The sequence below is a fragment of the Lissotriton vulgaris genome, chromosome 9 (assembly GCF_964263255.1).
Source record: "Lissotriton vulgaris chromosome 9, aLisVul1.2, whole genome shotgun sequence".
NCBI lineage: Eukaryota > Metazoa > Chordata > Amphibia > Caudata > Salamandridae > Lissotriton > Lissotriton vulgaris.
In genome coordinates this window covers 428,940,583-428,960,718 of record NC_141697.1, presented here as the reverse complement: position 1 = coordinate 428,960,718, position 20,136 = coordinate 428,940,583, and the positions used below count along the sequence as shown (strand labels likewise).

Below are 20,136 nucleotides of genomic sequence, written 5' to 3'. Positions count from 1 at the left end.
TTTATATACACTTTTGGGGCAATACAGCTAATCGCTAACGCGGCCGGGCCAAATTACGACAACCAGAGTTGCCGAACTTGAAGCTGGGGAAACGTGTTGTAGTCTCTGCGTCTGCTTGAAATCCTGTGATTATGGGCAAATCACTAGGCATGGGCGGAAAATCCGTTCCGCTCGCGGATTTTGCGGATTTTCGGGAAATCCGCAATCCGCGAGATTTGCGAATCTCCCGCAAAATCCGCAAATCCGCGAGCAGCGGATTTTGCTCGCACTGCTCGCACTGTTCGCGTGAGTTCGCGCCCCGCGAATAAGTGCAAAATTGCAGAAATACGATCTTAGCAAAACTGAAAGTAACTACTTACCAGGTTCAAAAGTTCAGGCTCATCATTAGTAGCCATTTCCTGTAGTGCTTCCTGAGGGGCCCCTCCAGAGTTCAGTTGCCAGTTGAAACTATTATGTGACCCTGCTCTGAACCTCAGAATAGTTACACATATGCCACAAAGGTCCTGAATTACAGTTAAGGGAGACAAGCAGGAGCCAGGCTGGAAGTTAAAATCCATTAATCAGCCCCTAATTCATTATTGTCAGTTGGGGCAGGGCAGGTGTTGTAACTAATTTTGCAACAATGAAAGCACTTAGCAAGTGCAAAAGATCACTAATCAGGGCGCACTAAGGAAGCAGGTGCCAGCTAAAAAAATATTCTGTGACACATTAATCAGCCCCAAATTAATTCAGGTCACTTGAGGCAGGGAAGGTGTGATTTGCTTTGCCGAAAATAATGTACACTGGACAACCAGAGGGTGTGGTGATGAAACAGAGGGTGGCATGGGTGGGCCAGGGGGTGGCATGAGTAGTCAGAGAGTGGCAGTGGTGACAGAGAGTGGCAGTGATGAAGAAGAGTGTCCCAAACAGGCTGGACACGTAGAAACAACAAGTTCGCGAAACTTGCGACCCGACAGGTAAGTTCGCAATTTGCGAAAGTGTACAAAACCCTCGTGAACTTGCAGAAACACGGGCGAACACAAAAAAAAAAAATCCGCAAATTCGCGGGAATTCGCGGATTTTGCGGATTGCGAATCCGCAAATCCGCAAAATTCGCGAACGCGAGATCCGCAAAATTCGCTCACGCTTACAAATCACGCCATCTCCCCGTGCCTACCAAAAATGAATGTGTCCTTGTGTAATGTAACTGGTGCTCAGGTAAAGAGCTCCAATACCTTCGGGTCAAATTCGCGCTATACAAAACTGTAAAAAAAAAATCATTACCACTCAACCAATTCTCATAGTCTCTAACCTCCTCCTCCCGATGCTTGCGCCTCGGCTCTCCAGCTTCTATTTCACAATTTTCCTGGACCCTTGATCCAAAGTTCCTCCGTTACACACCCCTCTGCCCTGCTCAAAGACAGTCAAAGCAGGTACAGATATGGAGCGTGGCCTCACTTTGACATCACCATGAGTATGTGAAATGCACTTCATAAGAAAGTAAAGCTAAGCAGTGCCCCTGCTGTGAGCAGTATGCCTCCGCTGCTAGTCCCCTTCACCTGGCACTGGGCAATACTTGGTTTGGGTGCTACAAGCCTCCAATCCAAGACACCACTCAGTGGCACCCCATACCAGCGGTGAGCACTGCAACGGTAGTGGCATTACACCGAAAAATATACTTGCGGGACTTGGATAGTCCACAACCCCTTTTGCCTGAGTGCGGTGAAGAGGGCAGTAGGACAGTATGGGTTGCAGGCACAGCTTAATTTGAGCTGGTGGCCGTCTGTCAGTGCCATCGGTACTTATTTTTCCGCACCAGAGTAAGAGAAAGAAAAAACGCCACGAATTCAGATCTTTGTCGCCAAATGTGTTTTTATTATATATATACTTCTAGTTCATTAAGCAACTTTAATCAGTGTAATGCATTCCAGTTGGAAAACATGTGCAATAAAGCCATACAGTCCCGTTCAAGCATCCCAGGTTTATTGCTTTTTTTTTTAATACTGTCTGCGCCCACTGCATTTCTGCAACTAACAGCTGATCTTTGTCCCAGGCTCTTCTCCCACTGCTCAATCTCTGCTGTTGCAAAGATTAGGCAAACAATTCAGGGCCAATACTAAACCTTCCCAGCAAAGTAACGGTCTCATGCCCTTGAAAATGTTTGGGGACATTGCGAGTTAGGCCTCGGGTTTGTTTTCAACTAACATGAGATCTCAAGCATCGGTAAGGCAGCTTTGAAAGGCCACGAATCTCTAAACAAAGCTGAACAGGGTCTTCCATTCTTTTACAGTGTTTATTCCTGAGGCGACCTTGGTTGGGCAAGGAACCTGCCCCTGCAAAAAAAACTCCAGAAACATACATTTATATCTGAGCACATGTACCAGTTTTCATTCTTAAATTAAGAAACGCACAACCAGTTTTTGCATTTCTCACCATTTTTTCACTTTAGGCAGACTTGAGTTTGGGTATCTAGTAAATTGTCTAATTTTGTGGATTTTGTTAATGTTTAATATACTTTTTCAAAAAACAAAATATTACAACTAACAACATGTTTATATACAAATCAGTTTGAACCATTTTACTATCACATTGCTTATTTTGATCTTTATTAGTTCCTTTTTCATGAATGTGCATGCATAAAAGTTTTAAAAAATCCATATTTGGGCATCCATCCATCCATCTATCTATCTATCGCCCTCAAGCTATCTATCTCCCCTCACTCTATCAATCTATCTATCTCCCTCACTCTATCTATTGCCCCTCACTCTATCAATCTAGCTATCTATCGCCCTCACTCTATCTATCGCCCTCACTCTATCTATCGCCGTCACTCTATCTATCTATCGCCCTCACTCTCTCTATCGCACTCACTCTATCTATCGCCCTCACTCTATCTATCTGTCTATCGCCCTCACTCTATCTATCTATCGCACTTACTATCTATCGCCATCACTCTATGTATCTATCTATGTATCTATCTATCTATCTATCTATCTATCTATCTATCTATCTATCTATCTATCTATCTATCTATCTATCTATCTATCTATCTATCTATCTATCTATCTATCTATCTATCTATCTATTGCCCTCTATCTATCTATTGATTGCCCTCTATCTATCTATCGCTCGCCCTCTATCTATCTATCGATCGCCCTCTATCTATCTATCGATCGCCCTCTATCTATCGATCACCCTCTATCTATCTATCGATCGTCCTCACTCTATCTATCTATCGCCCTCCCTCTATCTATCTATCTATCTCCCTCACTCTATCTATCGCACTCACTCTATCTATCGCATCACCACAGATTCACTCAGCACCACCACAGCATCACTCAGGGGCACCACAACATCACTATGCGCTACCACAGCATCACTGAACGCCACAGCATCACTCGTCGCCACCACAACATCACTCAGCGCCACCACAGCATCAATCTGTGCAACCATTCAACAACAACTGGTTCAAATATGTTCTCACAATGTTTCAAGCTTTATTACAAATGTCACAAAAAGATGTTAATATTTCACTTCTGTTCTTGCATTATCGTCACAATAAAATACACTGAACATAATCTTCAGAAAAGTTATTTACAAAAGTTTAAGCTATTGCCATTATACATTACAATAACTTTTATTTAAGCATTAATTATTAAAAAAAATGTAATGCCAATGTTATGTGTAATAGCAATACATCTAAGTCATGTAAATACAACACATATTACATTACAAATGCTATAGGTGTCACATTTGCGAAAGTTATAATTATTGGCATTGTAAATGACAAAGCTATTAATTTCGCTATTTTCAAAACCAACACATAAATAAAAAATGTGTCATTTACAATTCCAATAGCTCAAACTTTCCTAATGCGAGACCTATAGCATTGCAAATGCTTGTTTGTTAAGTTTCCTTCGAGATTTAGCTTTACTTGTTGATCATGCTCCTCATGTGGTGGTGAGTTTTCCTTGGAACTTGGATGGCTTTTGGAGGTGGTTGGCTCTATGTCTAACACAAAGACCTTTGTGAGTCTAGATTTGAGGGGCAACCAAGATAGGTGTATCAGGAGTTTGGAAAGATTGCCAAAGTTATTGGCTATTATCACTTGGAGTAGAATGGCAAACAGTTTTGAGAGGAGCCAGAGTTTTGTGAGGCGGTCCTGCGAGCAGAACAATTGTGCCACCTAGATGGATAGCACCATGGCCTGTAAAAGCAGGTGAAATACTTAGAACATAACAATGAAGATACTAACCAACAACCCTATCAGTGTCCCCTTTTCAGGATGTATGGATGAACTTAGGCCATCAGCACAATTTAGACATTATTGAAAAAAATGTAAAGTATATTGCCATGTATATTTTCTTTCTGCTATCATCCAACCCCACAAATACCATAATTCCTACTACTTCAATCACTGACTGTCTTATTCTGTATCATTTTCTGGATGTGTTTTCTGAATTTGATGTGCAGCTGATACGACTAAAATGTATCTAATCCATCACTAAGACGGGAATTAATTTGTATTTAATATTGGTTAAATGAATGAGTACTGAAGAAATGCCTAGGATTTGAACTTTAAAATGTGCTGTATGTCATCTGTCTGCGTAGGATGCTTCCATTTTGCTTGATTTCCAATTTTGGTGGCAAAGAGCATGTTACTTTATAGAAAAAGTAATCAACATTAAAATGTCATCAGTATAAAATGCCATCCAATATGGGAATCAAGAGAACCCAGAGAAGGAAATCTCTGGCAACATAACAGAACACAACACAAAACATGCCATACCCTACCATACTATACCACACCATACCATACCACGACCAATTCACACTAATGAGCACTAATCTTGTTCTACTTCACGTACTTTTAAATGTTTCTGAAGTGGCAATATTCAGGAAATGTTTATTTTCTGTTAGTACAAATATGTCTGTGCTCTCTTAGTATAAGAAGTAGGCTTCTCCTGTAGTGGTGTAGGACTTAAAAAAATACTAACTAGACACTTGTAAAAAAGTAAGAGTCTCCTTTATATAAAAATAAAGGTTTATTTCAAGTTGGATGGAAGGAAGCACAGCACATCCATTAAGTAAAAGGTACAGGGAAATAAAACAGTTGGAAAAAGAATCTGGAACCAAGGATGTAAGATGCAGGCACGCATCATACATTCCAGGCTCCAGCACAATGAGGTAAGGCAGAGTAAATAAACAAGCAGTGGAAAAGCAAGGATGCAACACATCTTACCCCAATAAAGAAAAATCAACACAGATACCTATTAGGAGTTTTCTTGGGTCTAACATCAAATCTTTATGAACAGGAGTCTGGAGAGGTACATTAACTTGCACATGAGGGGAAACATTGACATGTGCAGGAGGGGGCGTATTGGCCAGTGCTCGTGATGGTGATGAAAAAGAGTCAGAAGAAACAGGGCATCTAGCAACCCTGCGAATATTCCAAACCCTCCCATCTTGTGTGGCAACACAGTTTTTAAACACCTTGACTACTTTAATAGGAGGAAAGAACTTGGAGAAACCTTTAATCAAGAAACCAGGTTTCTTTACCCTCACCCACTCACCAACAACAAAATCATGAAGTTTAACATTCATTCTGGAATCATATGCAAGTTTCATACCCTGCTGTTTGTCTTCAACATGCTTGGCAACACTTTCGACGTCAACTTTAGGATCATTCCTATTAAGTTTTTTAACCCACCAGGGGCAAATGGCAGAAGAGGGTTCTCTACCCTTTAAGAGTTTGAAAGGACTCACACCAGTGACTGAATGTGGCGTGATGCGGTAGACCCAAAGTCTTTTCCTGATCACCTCCAACCAAGAATCGTCGGAAGAACCAATCCCAGAGATACAATATTTGAGGACACGATTAAAACGTTCCACCTGACCATTTTCCCTAGGCTCGTACAAGGACACAGTATGATGTTTAATACTACAGCAGTCAAGGAACTGTTTAACCTCAGCGGAAACTAGCTGTGTACCGTTATCGGTAACAAAAGTTTCAGGAAAACCTTCCCTGGCAAAAGTCTCTTTCAAGAAAAGCAAAATAACCTGAGAGGAAACACTATTTACAAATTTAACTTCAGGCCATTTCGAATGGCAATCAACCAACACAAGCGCAAAACGGGCATTAGAAGGTAACTGTTTAAAAGGGCCTGAAATGTCAAAAGCCACTTTTTGCCATGAAAATTTGGGCCAAGCCACGGGTTTAAGGGGAGCAGAAGACAAATGGAGCATTTTGTCACTGCTAATGCACTGCGAACATTCCCTTACCATTCTATCAATCATTTTGTCAATGCCAGGCTACCAAAAGTTTTCCCTAACCAGGCGCTTCATGGATGACATGCCAATGTGGCCTTGGTGAGCTAACAACAAAATCTTCTCTTGTAAAGAAGCAGGGGGAATTAACTTGCCAGATTTAAACAGAAACCCACCAAATTCTTCAATTTCTGAAGCGACTTGGGAAAAGGAAGCCAAGTCAGAAGGAACGGATCTATTATTAGGCCATCCGTCCTTCACAAAGCCAAAGATTTGTTGACAAATAGAATCCATAGCCATTTCACTAAACCATTCCTCCTCAGACAATGTTAAAAACTCCTTAGAAATACAATCCTCAATGGAAGCAACAACATCAACATCCTGGTCAATGGTGGAAACCTTATCAATACTGCATGGTAATCTGGACAAAAAATCTGCCGTTACATTGCTTTTTCCAGGAACATACATGATCTCGAAATCATATTCCTGGAGGCGTGAGGACAAACGAGCAATCCTGTCAGTCGAGTTCCAACCACCACCAGGGGAGAGAATACCTACTAACGGTTTGTGGTCCGTTCTCAAAACAAACCTGTTCCCCCAGACATAGTTTCTAAAGTGTTCTACAGCCCAAATGCATGCAAGAAGCTCCTTTTTAATAACTGAGTATCTCCTTTCAGTGGAGGATAAAGTTCTGGAAGCGAAGGCTACGCACCACTCATCCTTACCCGCAGTTTGACTCAATACAGCACCAATGCCATGCAAACTGGCATCAACAGTGATGACACATTTCTTACTTATACAGAAAGATTTGAGTGTAGGGGCATTAACAATCTCACTCTTAATTTGCTTGAAAGCAATATCTTGCCTGTCAGTCCAGACAAATTTGGCTGAGCTTCTAGTCAACTCGCTTAAAGGTTCCATCTTGTTGGCGAAATTTTGAATGAATTTACTGTAATATTCGCACAACCCCGCAAAAGAGAGTAATTTCTCTTTACTATCAGGGGCTGGTGCATTCATAATTGCGTCAACAAGGTTCTTCTTTGGTACCACCCCATCTCCAGAGAGGGTATGTCCCAAATATTCTACTGATTTACAGAAAAATTTACATTTGCTGGCTTTTATAGTCAAGCCAAATTGCTCTAACTTAGAACAGACTTCTTTAAGGTGAGTATGATGTTCACTGTTATCTTTTGAAAAAAACAGAATATCGTCCTGGAAACATTTGACGAATGACAGGTCTTTAAAAATATGGTACATGGCTCTCTGAAACACTGAAGCAGCCGAAGCTAGACCAAATGGCATTCTCTTGAACTGAAATAACCCATGAGGGGTAATGAAAGCAGTAAATTGTTTGGAGTCTTCAGTGAGTTCGATCTGGTGATACGCAGATCTCAGGTCTAATGTTGAAAACACACTAGCCCCATCCAACATGCAAAGCATTTCGTTAATATTAGGGAGTGGATGACAGTCTGTGACTAAACTCTTGTTAAGTGCCCTTAAATCAATACATAGCCTAATACTTTTATCAGGTTTAATGGCCAAAACAATGGGGGAAACCCATTCGGACGATTCCACTTCCTCAATTATACCATCTTTTACCATGCTGTCAAGCATGTCTCTAAGTTCGTCCCTAATACTAATAGGTACTCCCCTTAACTTCTGTTTTACAGGGACAGAGTTAGGTTTAACTTTAATCTTATGGCTAAACCCATTCAATTTGCCTAACTTGTCAGAAAACACTTTAGGAAAGGCACGAGAAATCTCTGTGAATTCAGATGATTCAGTGGAATCTCCATCAGATATAGCTAAAACTAACACAGGATCTTTAAGTCTAGGATTTAAAGAAACACCAAGTCTCGCTTGGTCCCTCCACCCCAAGACATTCACACCCTTCCATGCGATGTAAAGTTTCACATTAGCAGAACTATTTTTGATAGTAAGCACGACTTCCTTAAAGCCAATAATATTGATCTTGGAGCCATCAAAATTGTAGCCACGTATGTCAGGCTTAGATAAGGAATTAATATCAATTAAATTACCAAAAGACTTAACACAATACTCATGTGTGAATATGGTCCAAGGAGAACAGGAGTCCACCATAAGCTCTAGCACTTTACCTAAAATGGTAACAGGACTTTTAGGAGAGGAAAGAGTATCTGCTAGAGATAAGTCAATTGACTCCTGTATAGCAATGACAATACCAAATTCCTTAATCTCTGGATCATTGCATGCATCATCATTGACATATGATATTCTACCAGAAGGACGTTTAGATGAAGGAAAAGAAGATCTTCTTGTGTCCTGGAAGGATCTTGTGGAAGTTTTACACATATTGGAAAAATGACCAGAGCGTCCACACTTATTACATTGTCTAGAAATAGCTGGACATTGAAGAAAAGAAGCAATGTGGTCAGGGTTTCCACATCTAAAACAATAGAATTGTCTGGCTTTTCCATCATTCTTGTTGGAAGGCACGACATATCTTTGTTCTTGGGGTTTAACAACACTAACTTCGCTAGAAGAAGTGGAACCAGTTGAGGAGGTGGAAGCAGTAGATGCTTTATCTAATGTTTTTATCCATTATTCAGACTGTTCAAGAGCTTTAGCAGTACTAATCGCTATTTCCAAACTAGGATCACCCAAAATCCACAACTGCTCTTGAACTTTCTTATTTTTTACATGTACAATGATCTGATCTCTGATCATTTCATCTGTCATAAGACCAAAATTACAATGTAACGACAATGCACGTAGAGCTGTAAGGAAATCATCAAAGCATTCTTTTTCATCCTGAATTCTGGTATAGAACTTAAACCTATTAAGAGCGACACTAGTAACAGGTTTGAACCTCCCTTCAATTCTAGCAACTGCTTCATCATACACACTACTGTCACCTCCAGATCTTACAGGTGGTAAAGTTCTAAAAACTAATTGCCCTTCGGAGCCAAGACAGTGTAGAAATATGTTCTTCTTTCTCTCCGCAGACATGCGTTCTCCATCCATGGCCTTGAGATATGTAAAAGATTCCTCTTTCCATCTTGTCCATGGAATGGGTGGATCACCCTTAGACTGTAAAAATTTTGACGGTGGATCAAATTGCATGTTGAAAGTGGAATGAAGAACAAAGTCAGAATAACTGTCTGAGAATAATATAAAAAAAAATAAAAAAATACTAAAAATATCCAGCAGATGGCAGTCTAATAAAAGAGAACAAACTCTCACGGAAGATTTCCACAGAAAATAAACTTGTAAGGTAGAGGCAATTTGGAGCCAAGTAGTGATAAATAAGTCACAGAAAAGACTTTTTTAAGAAAAATGAAATAAATAACGAGTTTATGTTTAAAATAAAATTAATTAAATAAATAAATAAAGTAACCTCACACGCAATGAAATGGAGCGTGTAAAACAGTACCTTTGTCGTTTCTCAGAGCCAAACGATGAAATTGTATTTGCCTGGAGAAGTTGAAGTGATCCTTCGTGTTGCACACTCGGTGAAAGCGTTGCTATGGCAACAAACACGGCAGGCCTGCGTGGTGCGTGATGGCTACAAATCAATGCGCAGTGACGCGCGATGATGTGCGATGACGCATAGAGGAGATTCTCAATAGCCAATCAGGAAATACAAGCCCTCGAAGACGCTGATAGGTCCAAGCGTAGAGGTTTGCTGACGTAGGGCCGCTGCCGTTTTTGTATAGGAAAAACAAAGGAAAATACGAAGAAATAGTTAAAAACTTCAATACTTTGCGCAGCTTTGCCGGGTTAGCAGGAAAATGCAAAGTAGATGCTCCGCTTCGCTCCTGAAGTAGCTGAAACGACTTCTGAGGCTGATAACGCGGATTCTTATGATTTCTGCTCCTGTGCTTCAAGGAAATGTGGCAGAACATACAGGAGAGTCCCTTGTCGCCAGTGTAAAAAAGTAAGAGGCTCCTTTATATAAAAATAGAGGTTTATTTCAAGTTGGATGGAAGGAAGCACAGCACATCCATTAAGTAAAAGGTACAGGGAAATAAAACAGTTGGAAAAAGAATCTGGAACCAAGGATGTAAGATGCAGACACGCATCATACATTCCAGGCTCCAGCACAATGAGGTAAGGCAGAGTAAATAAACAAGCAGTGGAAAAGCAAGGATGCAACAACACTCTTATTCGAGTTTCATTCATCTGGAATGTTGCAAAAAGCATTCATTCATGCAAAGAATTATTTTCCGTTTCAGGGGACCTCATCAGCATAATGTAACTAAGTGTTGGTGTTTTGCAGGGCTTTGTAAAGACTGTTCACCACAGAGCTTGCATGGAGTGCTTGAGAGCGTTTCTGATGACTACAAGAAAGTGCTCATATTCAAAGGAAAAGGACGTCACCAGTGTGTTTATAAAGGAAGGAAAACAACTGCAAAAGCTTTTTCAGAAACGTTTGGTAAGTTCTGAATGGAGCATGGCCAAAGAAGGGTAATTACAGATCTTTTTTTAAAGACCTAGCCGGTGGGCCTGACTCACAAAAGTAAAATGACACTTTTGTGCAAGTTTACACTTACTCCCGTTTTCTCTGGACATAGTTCTCAAATCCCCAACCTGTATATCTTCAACATCATCTTCCACTTACTCATTATCTTTTCACTCTGTCCTTCTGCATGTACTTCCTTCCCTTCACCACACACACACACACACAGAAAAGCGTGTACACACCATTATCGTTTTCTCTTTGTAATCACATATTAACTTGTAAAACGTGAACAGGGACTGAATTGCTGAGATAGATTACCTTTAGGGTTTTTGCAGTCATTGCTTAGAAATAGATCTGTGTTTATTCCTGTATATTTCAATTATCTTTATTATCAGTAATCTAGCCTAAAAGTCGATCAGCAATCACCAATAAGCTTTTAATGTACCACCGGTTTAAAGCATTCCCTTAATTGTGCCTTGATACAATATTTGATGTTTGAAGTAGGTTTATGAGTTGGTCTGCTCTCTTACCATTGGGGTTTACCAGTACGAATGGGAAGCACCTGGGCTAAATGCAACCCCACTGCACTATTGGTGCCCAACCACATGGCCCTTGGTGGGCCTGGTCTTGCACCTCCAAGGTAGTTCTGTGCCATGTACACCCACTCATTTTACACATAGCCTTGTGCTGCAATCTCTTAGAATTGCACCCTGTACAAACCTCCTGCCCTGCTTTAATGTAGCAGGCTCCCTGATGGTATTTTATAATTTGGAGGGGATTGGCCCAAGCATGGGCCCAACCCATGGCTGGGCCTCATATAAGGTGGCAGATCTATTGTAGATCAAATAAATTCTGGCAGCAGGGCACTCTGGAGGCCGAAATCTAGTCCCAACTCTGACACCGGTATGCTAATGTCCCAACAACTAATGGAATAAGTTAGATATACTGCAGCTTGGACTACAAGTCCCAGGGCAAACCAAGGTGCAGACAGAACAACCCATCCAAGCCCCACACAGACAATTAAAATAAATATATTTATTCCTGTGAAGATTTTGGGGGAGGGGAGAGAGGAGGTCTGTTGCCTGCAGGAGGTCGTTTCGTTTTCTGCTCCAGGTCAGCCCACTGAGCCTCATAATTTTCTTCTCTTCTGGGTAGTGTACGCTGTACTTGTGATGTGGTCCATTTATTGATATAAGGCCAAAAAACGAGGACACTGTTCTTGGGGAGTGATGCAGCGTGTCACTCACTCCATGGAAAGGAAAGAAGAAAGACGAGGATCCTAGGCCTAGAACCCACTAGTAAGAGGGAAGAACAAGTTTTGCCTCTTGTTGCCCTCACACATCCTGAAAAAAGTCATGCTTGATCATCGGGCGGTTGCTCCTCGTCGGGCCGGCGCTGTAATGCTCTAAGGGTCCCCCGAAAGGATCACTTTGTTGGAGATCTTCTGAGAACTGCCGTATGATTCATGCGGGTGTGTGGGGTGAGTCCTAAAAAGAGTGTTAAAGTGCCTGCAGTGATATAAAACTGACTAAGGGTTACCAGGAGAAATATGTTTTAATGTGGCGGTACCCTTGTCAGAGTAAAAAACCCGTAGGTTGAATGTTACCCATCAAGGCGTGATGTGCCCGGGTAATTCAAAAGGTCGACATGTTTTGCACATCTAAGGTCACGCGGGATCCGTGGTGCTTCATCAGGACCAAATAAACGTGGTGTGGTGTGTGGTGCATGTGATTGATAATAGATGATAAATGTAGAGGGGCAGTCACCTTCTGAGGGATCAGGGCAGGCCCACAACTGTGAACCACGACAACTCAATAGTTGAAACCGCTTCCTGATCGGGACCTAGGAAAAGGGGAAGTAAACAAACAAGTAGCATTTATCAGGCAAGTATATGAGGCTCAATGGCATGCCAAGGATATATGTAGCTAAGAAGCGTGGAATGTGTTATATAGAGAGACATGAAGGGCAAGTAAGGTAAAGGGTACCATAGGGCCTCAAGTCTCGCGTGGTAACTACACAGGAGCAAGCTAATGGCAAGCAAGGCGCGATGTTCCGTCATCCACCGAGGATCAGACCACGCCAAGAGGTGCCATTTAGTGGAAACATTTTCCATAAAACCTCGACCGGAGAGTGATCACTTTCCCCAAGAAATAGTATTGTCTGTGAATCTGACGCAAAAAAAGAGCACAGTATTTTTAGCCATGATGCCAAATGTGTATAACCAAAGGAAACTGAATTGGAGTGGGACAAATATAGAAGACATAATGAACACAGTGAAACTTCATGTGGGGGATAAAGAGACACTAGTAATTCACTCACTACTTCAGGACTAGGAGAGCCTGAGTATGTTCCTGCTGTACACATTTCCAGCAGGCTCAGCAGGAAAATCCTTGTATAGAACAAGAAAGGCACCATGGTTTAATGGACATTTGAGAGAACAGAATAGAAGAATTGCAAAGGAAGCAAGAGTAATTGCCTCAGAGGCCAGATTGGGAAATTAGTAGATCAAAACAATGAGAAAGATATATAAAGAAAGATGTAGAGAGGCAAAGAAGGTTCACATGGAAAACCTCTGGAGGAAATTATTATGGGCAAGCAAACTACCAAGCAGCAGTGAATTTTGGGGTCTAATAAACAAACTGTCCAAGGAAACTGAGACCCTACAAAACACCGGAATAAGTGAGCCAAACTGGACTAAACATATAGGTAATTTGTATAACAACGGTCAAATATGTACTCACAGATGTGCATTATCACAACCTGACGAAATGGTAGATGTAATTCAAAAACCAACCTCAGCTGGAAATTCGATTCTGAAAGAAGGGCCCACAGTCACACAAGATTTAATAACAACAAAAAATGTAAGGGTGTTGATAAAAAAGCTGAAGCACTCTGGGGCAGCAGGGCCAAATGGTCTCCCGAATGACCTCTTCAAGCAAGACCCAGAGTTTTGGGCTAATTATCTTGCTCCCCTTTTTAACCAATTGCACTCCGCGAACAGGCTGCCAGCCTCCTGGAGAGAAAGTTTGCTCCATCCAATTTATAAAAATGGTAGTAGAATGGAACCCGGGAACTACAGGCTCATTGCCTTAATAGACGTTGAGGCAAAATTGTTTGCATCCTGCATTTTACAACATGTACAGGAGTGGATGGAGGAAAAAAGAATAATACCAAAACTTCAAACCGGTTTGAGGAAGGGCATGGGCACCACAACTAATCTGGCAAAAATGGCTATACTAATCGAAAAAGCCATAAGGAAAAAAAACAAGCCTACTCACATGTTATGTCGATTTGAAATCAGCGTTCGATAGAGTGCCACGAGATCGACTTTGGCGGAAATTAAAAGAATGGGGACTACTGCAGGATGTGTTAAACACGATAATGGCACTATATAGCGAAACATGGGTAAGGATAAAGCTAGGAGATGGAAGCAGGCTATCTGCAAAGATAAAAATAAACAACGGCTTAAAACAAGGCTGTGTGTTATCACCATGTCTTTTTAACCTATATTTAGCAGATTTAACCAACTATCTGCAATTGACCAACGGACACCCACCTAGTATAGCGAATGAGCCAATTCAGTATCTGCAGTACGCAGACGACATTGAGGTTATGAGTCAAACACCAAAAGGTCTGCAAAGAACCATAAATAAATTGATTGAATACTTGGATCTTGTAGGCTTGGAAATAAATGAGAAAAAACCCAAGGTGGTTCACCTACCAGGACCTAAAGCAGTGTCAAAATATAAATGGTATGCCAAGGAGAAGCAAATTGAGGAAACAAGAACATACAAGTATCTAGGCATCAAATTAGGCCGAAGAATGTCTTTTATGGAGCAAAAAATGGACTTTTGCTCAGTCACTGATTTTTGCCTATAAACAACACCGTAAGAAATTGCAATGCCCTTCACATGGACATCTTCAGAAAATAATGGTGGCACAATTGCTTCCGACTATGTCCTACGGCCTGGAAATCTGGCATGGCCAAGAAATTAATATTTTAAACGATCTGCAGATAAAAAACATTCATTTAAAGCAGTTTTTAATCTCCCAATAGGTGCATCACCAGCACAAGTGCGCCTAGAATTTGGCCTCCATAATCAGTAATTCCATAGAAAGGCAACATTTGTAAAACTGTGCGGGAAACTTAGAGCTTCTGAACTGGGGTCGCTGAACCATTTATGTTGGTTGGAAATACAAAATCAATATATCACAAGAATAACAAACACATGGCGACTCCCTGCGAACTGCTCTGGCGGTACTTGACATCGAAGAAGTCTGGAAACAAAAGATGGAGAGAGTTACATTTAACAAAGCATGTAACGCTAAGGCTAAAAAACTGTCATTTCTGGAAGATAAAAAAAGATTGTCCAAACGAGGCCATGCATGGGCAGTAATACATTTGTATACCTCATTAAAAGCACAACCCTATTTAATGGCACATTTCTGGCTATTTTTAAAAAAGAAGTTTACTGATTATAGATTGGGTGACCACAATACAAAGGACTTAAGGCCTAGATGTAGGTAATAGCAAATTACCGAATGGTAAATACCGAATTTTACCGATGCGGTATTCACTATTCGGTAATTGCTATGTAGGTAAAATATTCGGTAAAAATACCGAATTTGTAAGATTCAGTAATTACCGATTCTGTAATTACAGAATCGGTATTTGCCATTGATTCCTATGGGCCTTGAAGCCCATAGGAATCAATGGCAAATACCGATTCTGTAATTACACTGGAAATCGTTATTTACCATGGAATACTATTCCATGGTCAATAACGATTCGGTAAGAGCCTGTGGCACTGATTACAGTGCCACCTACATCTTGATTTACAGAATCGGTAAATTTACCGATTCTGTAAATAAAATGCCCCCTACATGCCAAATCCCAAATACCGGTGGGTAACGGCCGAAATCGGCGACCTACATCTGGCCCCAAGTCCCTACCTGGAAAAGAAAAGAACTAGCAAATAACTGCCGACTGTGCGGATACTGTAAGGAATCAATATGTCATTTAATGTGTGTTTGTGGTCATTTAAAAATGGAACGAAGGAAGCTGTTACTGGCACACTTTAAGGACCTACAAATTCGTACCTGCAGGCAGGCGGTAATAAGCTGAATGAGAGGCATGTCCAATATTTTAATTTGTCGTGGTGTAAAATTTATGTTTAAAGTGGACACCCTCTTAGCAAAAGCAGATAAGGAATAAATGTATATGAGAATCTGTATTGGTTTTAAAATATATATATATTTGGTAATGTTTTAGAGGTTTTACTGAAAAATGATGTTCTTATGTGGTTCTATTTATATCTGTTTTTATTCTCATGCTTTATGGTTATGATAAACCAAATCAAGGTGTTTTTTGACTTTGACTGACTGAGAGGTGCCATGCATAGGAGGGCCCAACGTGTGTGCCCAGAGACGCGCTGGTCATGTAAAGCGCCTGGCACATGGCAGCGATTGCACCAAAGCTGTGATAAGGATGGCTGGCATATGGTAAAAACTACAACAATGCGCGGTGTAAGTACGCCAGATAACATATAGTCACACGTAAGGAGGTTGACACCGGGTAGGGGAGAATATCCCTGGTTGCTAGGAGCTAGACGTACATGGTGAGATGGGGGACCCTTACCTAATCAAAAATGGAGAAGAACTCCATGGGCTAGTAGCGTGGGTTGCCCGCACCATACCGGACTGAAGGGAGGAAACAAAATAGTAGAACTAAAAACATGAGAACCTGACATGCCCAGCAGCCCATTGGTCAGCAACTTACTATTATTGTTCCTTGGTCCATTTAGCAGGCTTCTACTTACAGTTTAGCTCAGTGCCGGCTCATCAGTACCTACCCCATCCTCACGCCTGCCCGAACTACCTTGGAGGTCCAAGTCCATTTATTGATGCAAGGCTAGCACAGGTCAAGCTGGGGAGGGTGAGATCGTAGTTTGGGCCCTGGGAAAGGAGGGTGCCAGCAGTGTGCCAGTATCAGCTACTGACTGGCTTCAGCTAGAAGTAGGCAAAAGGTGGGTCTTCCGGTTTAATTAAGAACTGTCATTGGTGGGAAGGGCAGAGGACAGGCCTGCAACCCAGAGGTTGTGTGTGTTTTGAGAGGGGGTGCTCGTTAAGACAGGAGCACCACACCATTGCTGAGAGTGTACCTACAGGTTTTTCATTCACTGTGTTCACTGTGAAGAGAAGAAGGCGTTAAGGAGACTTCCTGCATGGATTTGGGGGTTTCTGATGTGCCAATGCTGAGGAAAGGACCTGCTGTTGGTCTTTTTAGTTTGCTGTCACAGAGCTGGAGATGGTGTGAGGAAATCCTAGCTTGTCTGTGGCCTTCAGTATAACACATGTATCTCAGTCTCCTCTCCAGCTGGTGAGGACACTGACTGACCTGCCCCCCCCCCACTCCAAGCCTGGATGCCCAGTGTGTATTGATTTCGGAATACAGGCTGACTGTAGTTGCTTACCTGAGTGCAAAGATATTTTAAAACCATTCTTCTTTTCCCCATCTGGTTTGGTACACCCTGTGAGCAGTAGGTGAGTATTTAGGTGTGTGAGCTTTGTTTTGGAGGTATTGTTCATCCACCAATGGTTAGTGAACATAGCTGGACCTTGCCCCAAAGAACTATTTATTACATGTTTTATGGTTGTATCCTTTATTTTCTGGGGGTCACCCATCTCATAAACGAGTTATATTTTAGGACTGTTACTTTTCTAAACCCTCCACTCTGGCCCCACAGAAGTTCACAGGTATTGAGGGTGTCTTCATGTTATTTCACGCAGGTTACTGATTGGAGGGCACAGATACTGTTTCGTCTCCTGTAGCACAGGGCCCTTTTACTCTTTGACAATCTGGCCCCTAAGGCCCTACGTACCTTCATTCTTACATGGTTCTGGTAGTGCACAGGAGATTCCTTTTAACTTCCAAAAAAGTGTTCTCCCACACCAACTGAGACATTACCTCATCTTCCTGAAAGAGAGCAGAGGGCTAAGCACCAGTATGTTTACAGGGATCAATGACATAATGTCGAGTGATACCATACTGAATTACAAAAATATGGGAATATAATCATTGTTTACAAAAATAACACCTTCCTCTACTCAACTAATAAATACACAATTATTGATAACCAAAACATCACTGTTACAAATATATATTTTTACTTATAGCAAAAACATAAATGATGGAAGCAAAAATATCATTACTTTGAAATAAATATATAACATGTCAAAAATATCGAAACCCACACTATCAACTAAATTAATGTTGCAAAAAATAAAGCCACACAATTACAAAATACTATATTAGCTTTATTATCCATTAGACAAAAAGTAAAAATCAACTCCTACATCAATATTGAATCATCTAACAACATTAGATTATTTTTATAATACTAAAAAACTTTCAACACCAAACAAAATACACTTCAGCACTTCAAATTATCGTGAAACTAAAAATACTTACAACAACTAATCTAATATAAAAATTAAACAAAAATAAATTAAAATGTATACATAAATCAGACACCGAAATAACACGTCCACCATAAAAAGCAATAACTATTGAAAAAGAATTCACGTTAACTAACACAAACCAATAAAACATAACTGTAAAACAAACTAACTAATAAAAACATATAATTAATTAATTAAAAATACAGTATAAAAGGAGCACAAAATTCAACCACTTACCACACCAAAAAGACTAAGGGGATTATTATGATAGCGGTGAATCCACCACCGGCAGCCTGCCGGTGCCAGGTTCACCGCCATCGTGCGGCCATTCTCCGCCCGCCAGATAAGGATGCAAACACGAGGAGATGATGGATGGAGTGCTGAAACTTTTCAGATAATCACACCCAGTCACAGATCTGGGTTGAGTCCATCATTGTTCTTTAGCTCACTTCGCCACCTCAGTTCAGACCCAGCTACATGCAAATTAGTCTTGACCCTGTGCCTCATGAGAACAGTCCTGCACCGAAATGCTAAGCCAGGTCTTCTCTGAACTGGAAACAAGCATCCAGGGACCAGTTTCGGGGTGACACCCCTAATCAGCCAGGCTAGCTTGAATCAAGTGGCAAAGTGAACAAGGGACCCACGTCCGGGCATACCCTGCCAACTTAGGGCAAACAAACCAAACTCAAGGAGATGATGAACAGAGGGCTGAACCTTTTCAGACACTCACCCCCAGTCAAAGATCTGGGTTGAATCCATCATCGTTCCTTAGCTCACTTTGCCACCTCAGTTCAGACCCAGCTATATTCAAATCACTTTTGACCCTGTGCCTCGTGGGAACAGTCCAGCGGTGATGAATGTTTCCGGTTCAGGAAAGGACTGGCTTGGCTGTTCAGGTTCTCTCACCGCCACACTTTTCACTGCAAGCTTACCACCATGAACTTTTCATAGTGAGGTATCTCAATATACATCTACAGCACCACTGTGGGCATATTGCTGGCCTCAGACCACTGCAAGTCCTCCAGGAATGACAGATCCCATGGCTGTCTGACTGACAACTGTTTTACCGCCACTGTGGGTTTGGCAGTGCATCGTACCACCAAACTCCTAATCATGCCCTGAAACTGTAAAACAACAGAACTCTGCCAGATTTCCTACAGAAAGAAGAATAAAACATACAACTACCTTCACAAGTAAGTAAAACATTTATTTAAACATACTTAAAAGTAAAATACTAATAACTAACATAATGAGGAACCTTTCCTCTTACATGTCAACCTTAATAATGACAAATGGATTATTATATTTATTACAGCAGATAACTTATTAAGACTAAGCCAATGTCAAACATGGATGATGAATGTAACACTCAAAATGTCCTCCAAACCACTTACTCAGATTTAAACCATACAGAGTGAATATCAAATCAATAATATACCCCTCATACACACTTTGCTGCCTATAACAGCACTAAATGCAAACAACTACTCCCCACCATAAAATCATAATTGACATAGAGAAAGCAATGATACAAACAAACTTAAGGCCGGGTTATGGGTTTGGTGGTCTGACGGCCCGAATGCGACGTCCGCAGCCGCCAGTAGACCACAGCAATGGTGGTCTTCAGACCACTGTATTATGAGTTTACCACAATGTTGGCGGTGTGGCTCCGGAGATCTTGTGGTGGTTGTGATTATTTTTCCATATGTATCAATGCAGTGTGAACACTGCATTGATGCACTGATGCATATGTATGTATGTATATATATGTATGCATGATACATGTGGTAATATACCATCTTCCCATTGGCGGAGTCTGACCCCTATTTGGGCAGTCCAGGCAATGGGTATATGGCACAAAAAGGACTCACCTGTATAGTGCTGCAAATAGGGTCATAATTGTTGGGGTGAAGATGATGCTGTGAAGGGGGGACCTAAAGAAAGAGCTCTACGTCGAACTCTGATGGGAAGGACAAGAAAGGGGTGAG

At 41.2% G+C, this 20,136-nt stretch overlaps 1 protein-coding gene across 1 annotated transcript in view; it reads left to right on the top strand.

Annotated features, from left to right (window-relative positions):
• LOC147690227 (exocyst complex component 3-like) overlaps positions 1 to 20,136 on the top strand; it is a 378,556-nt gene that overhangs the window by 314,984 nt on the left and 43,436 nt on the right. Inside the window, exon 9 of the mRNA XM_086936655.1 lies at positions 10,505 to 10,660. Within this exon, the coding sequence (XP_086792781.1) occupies positions 10,505 to 10,660 (156 nt within the window). The remainder of the gene's footprint in view (positions 1 to 10,504; positions 10,661 to 20,136) is intronic.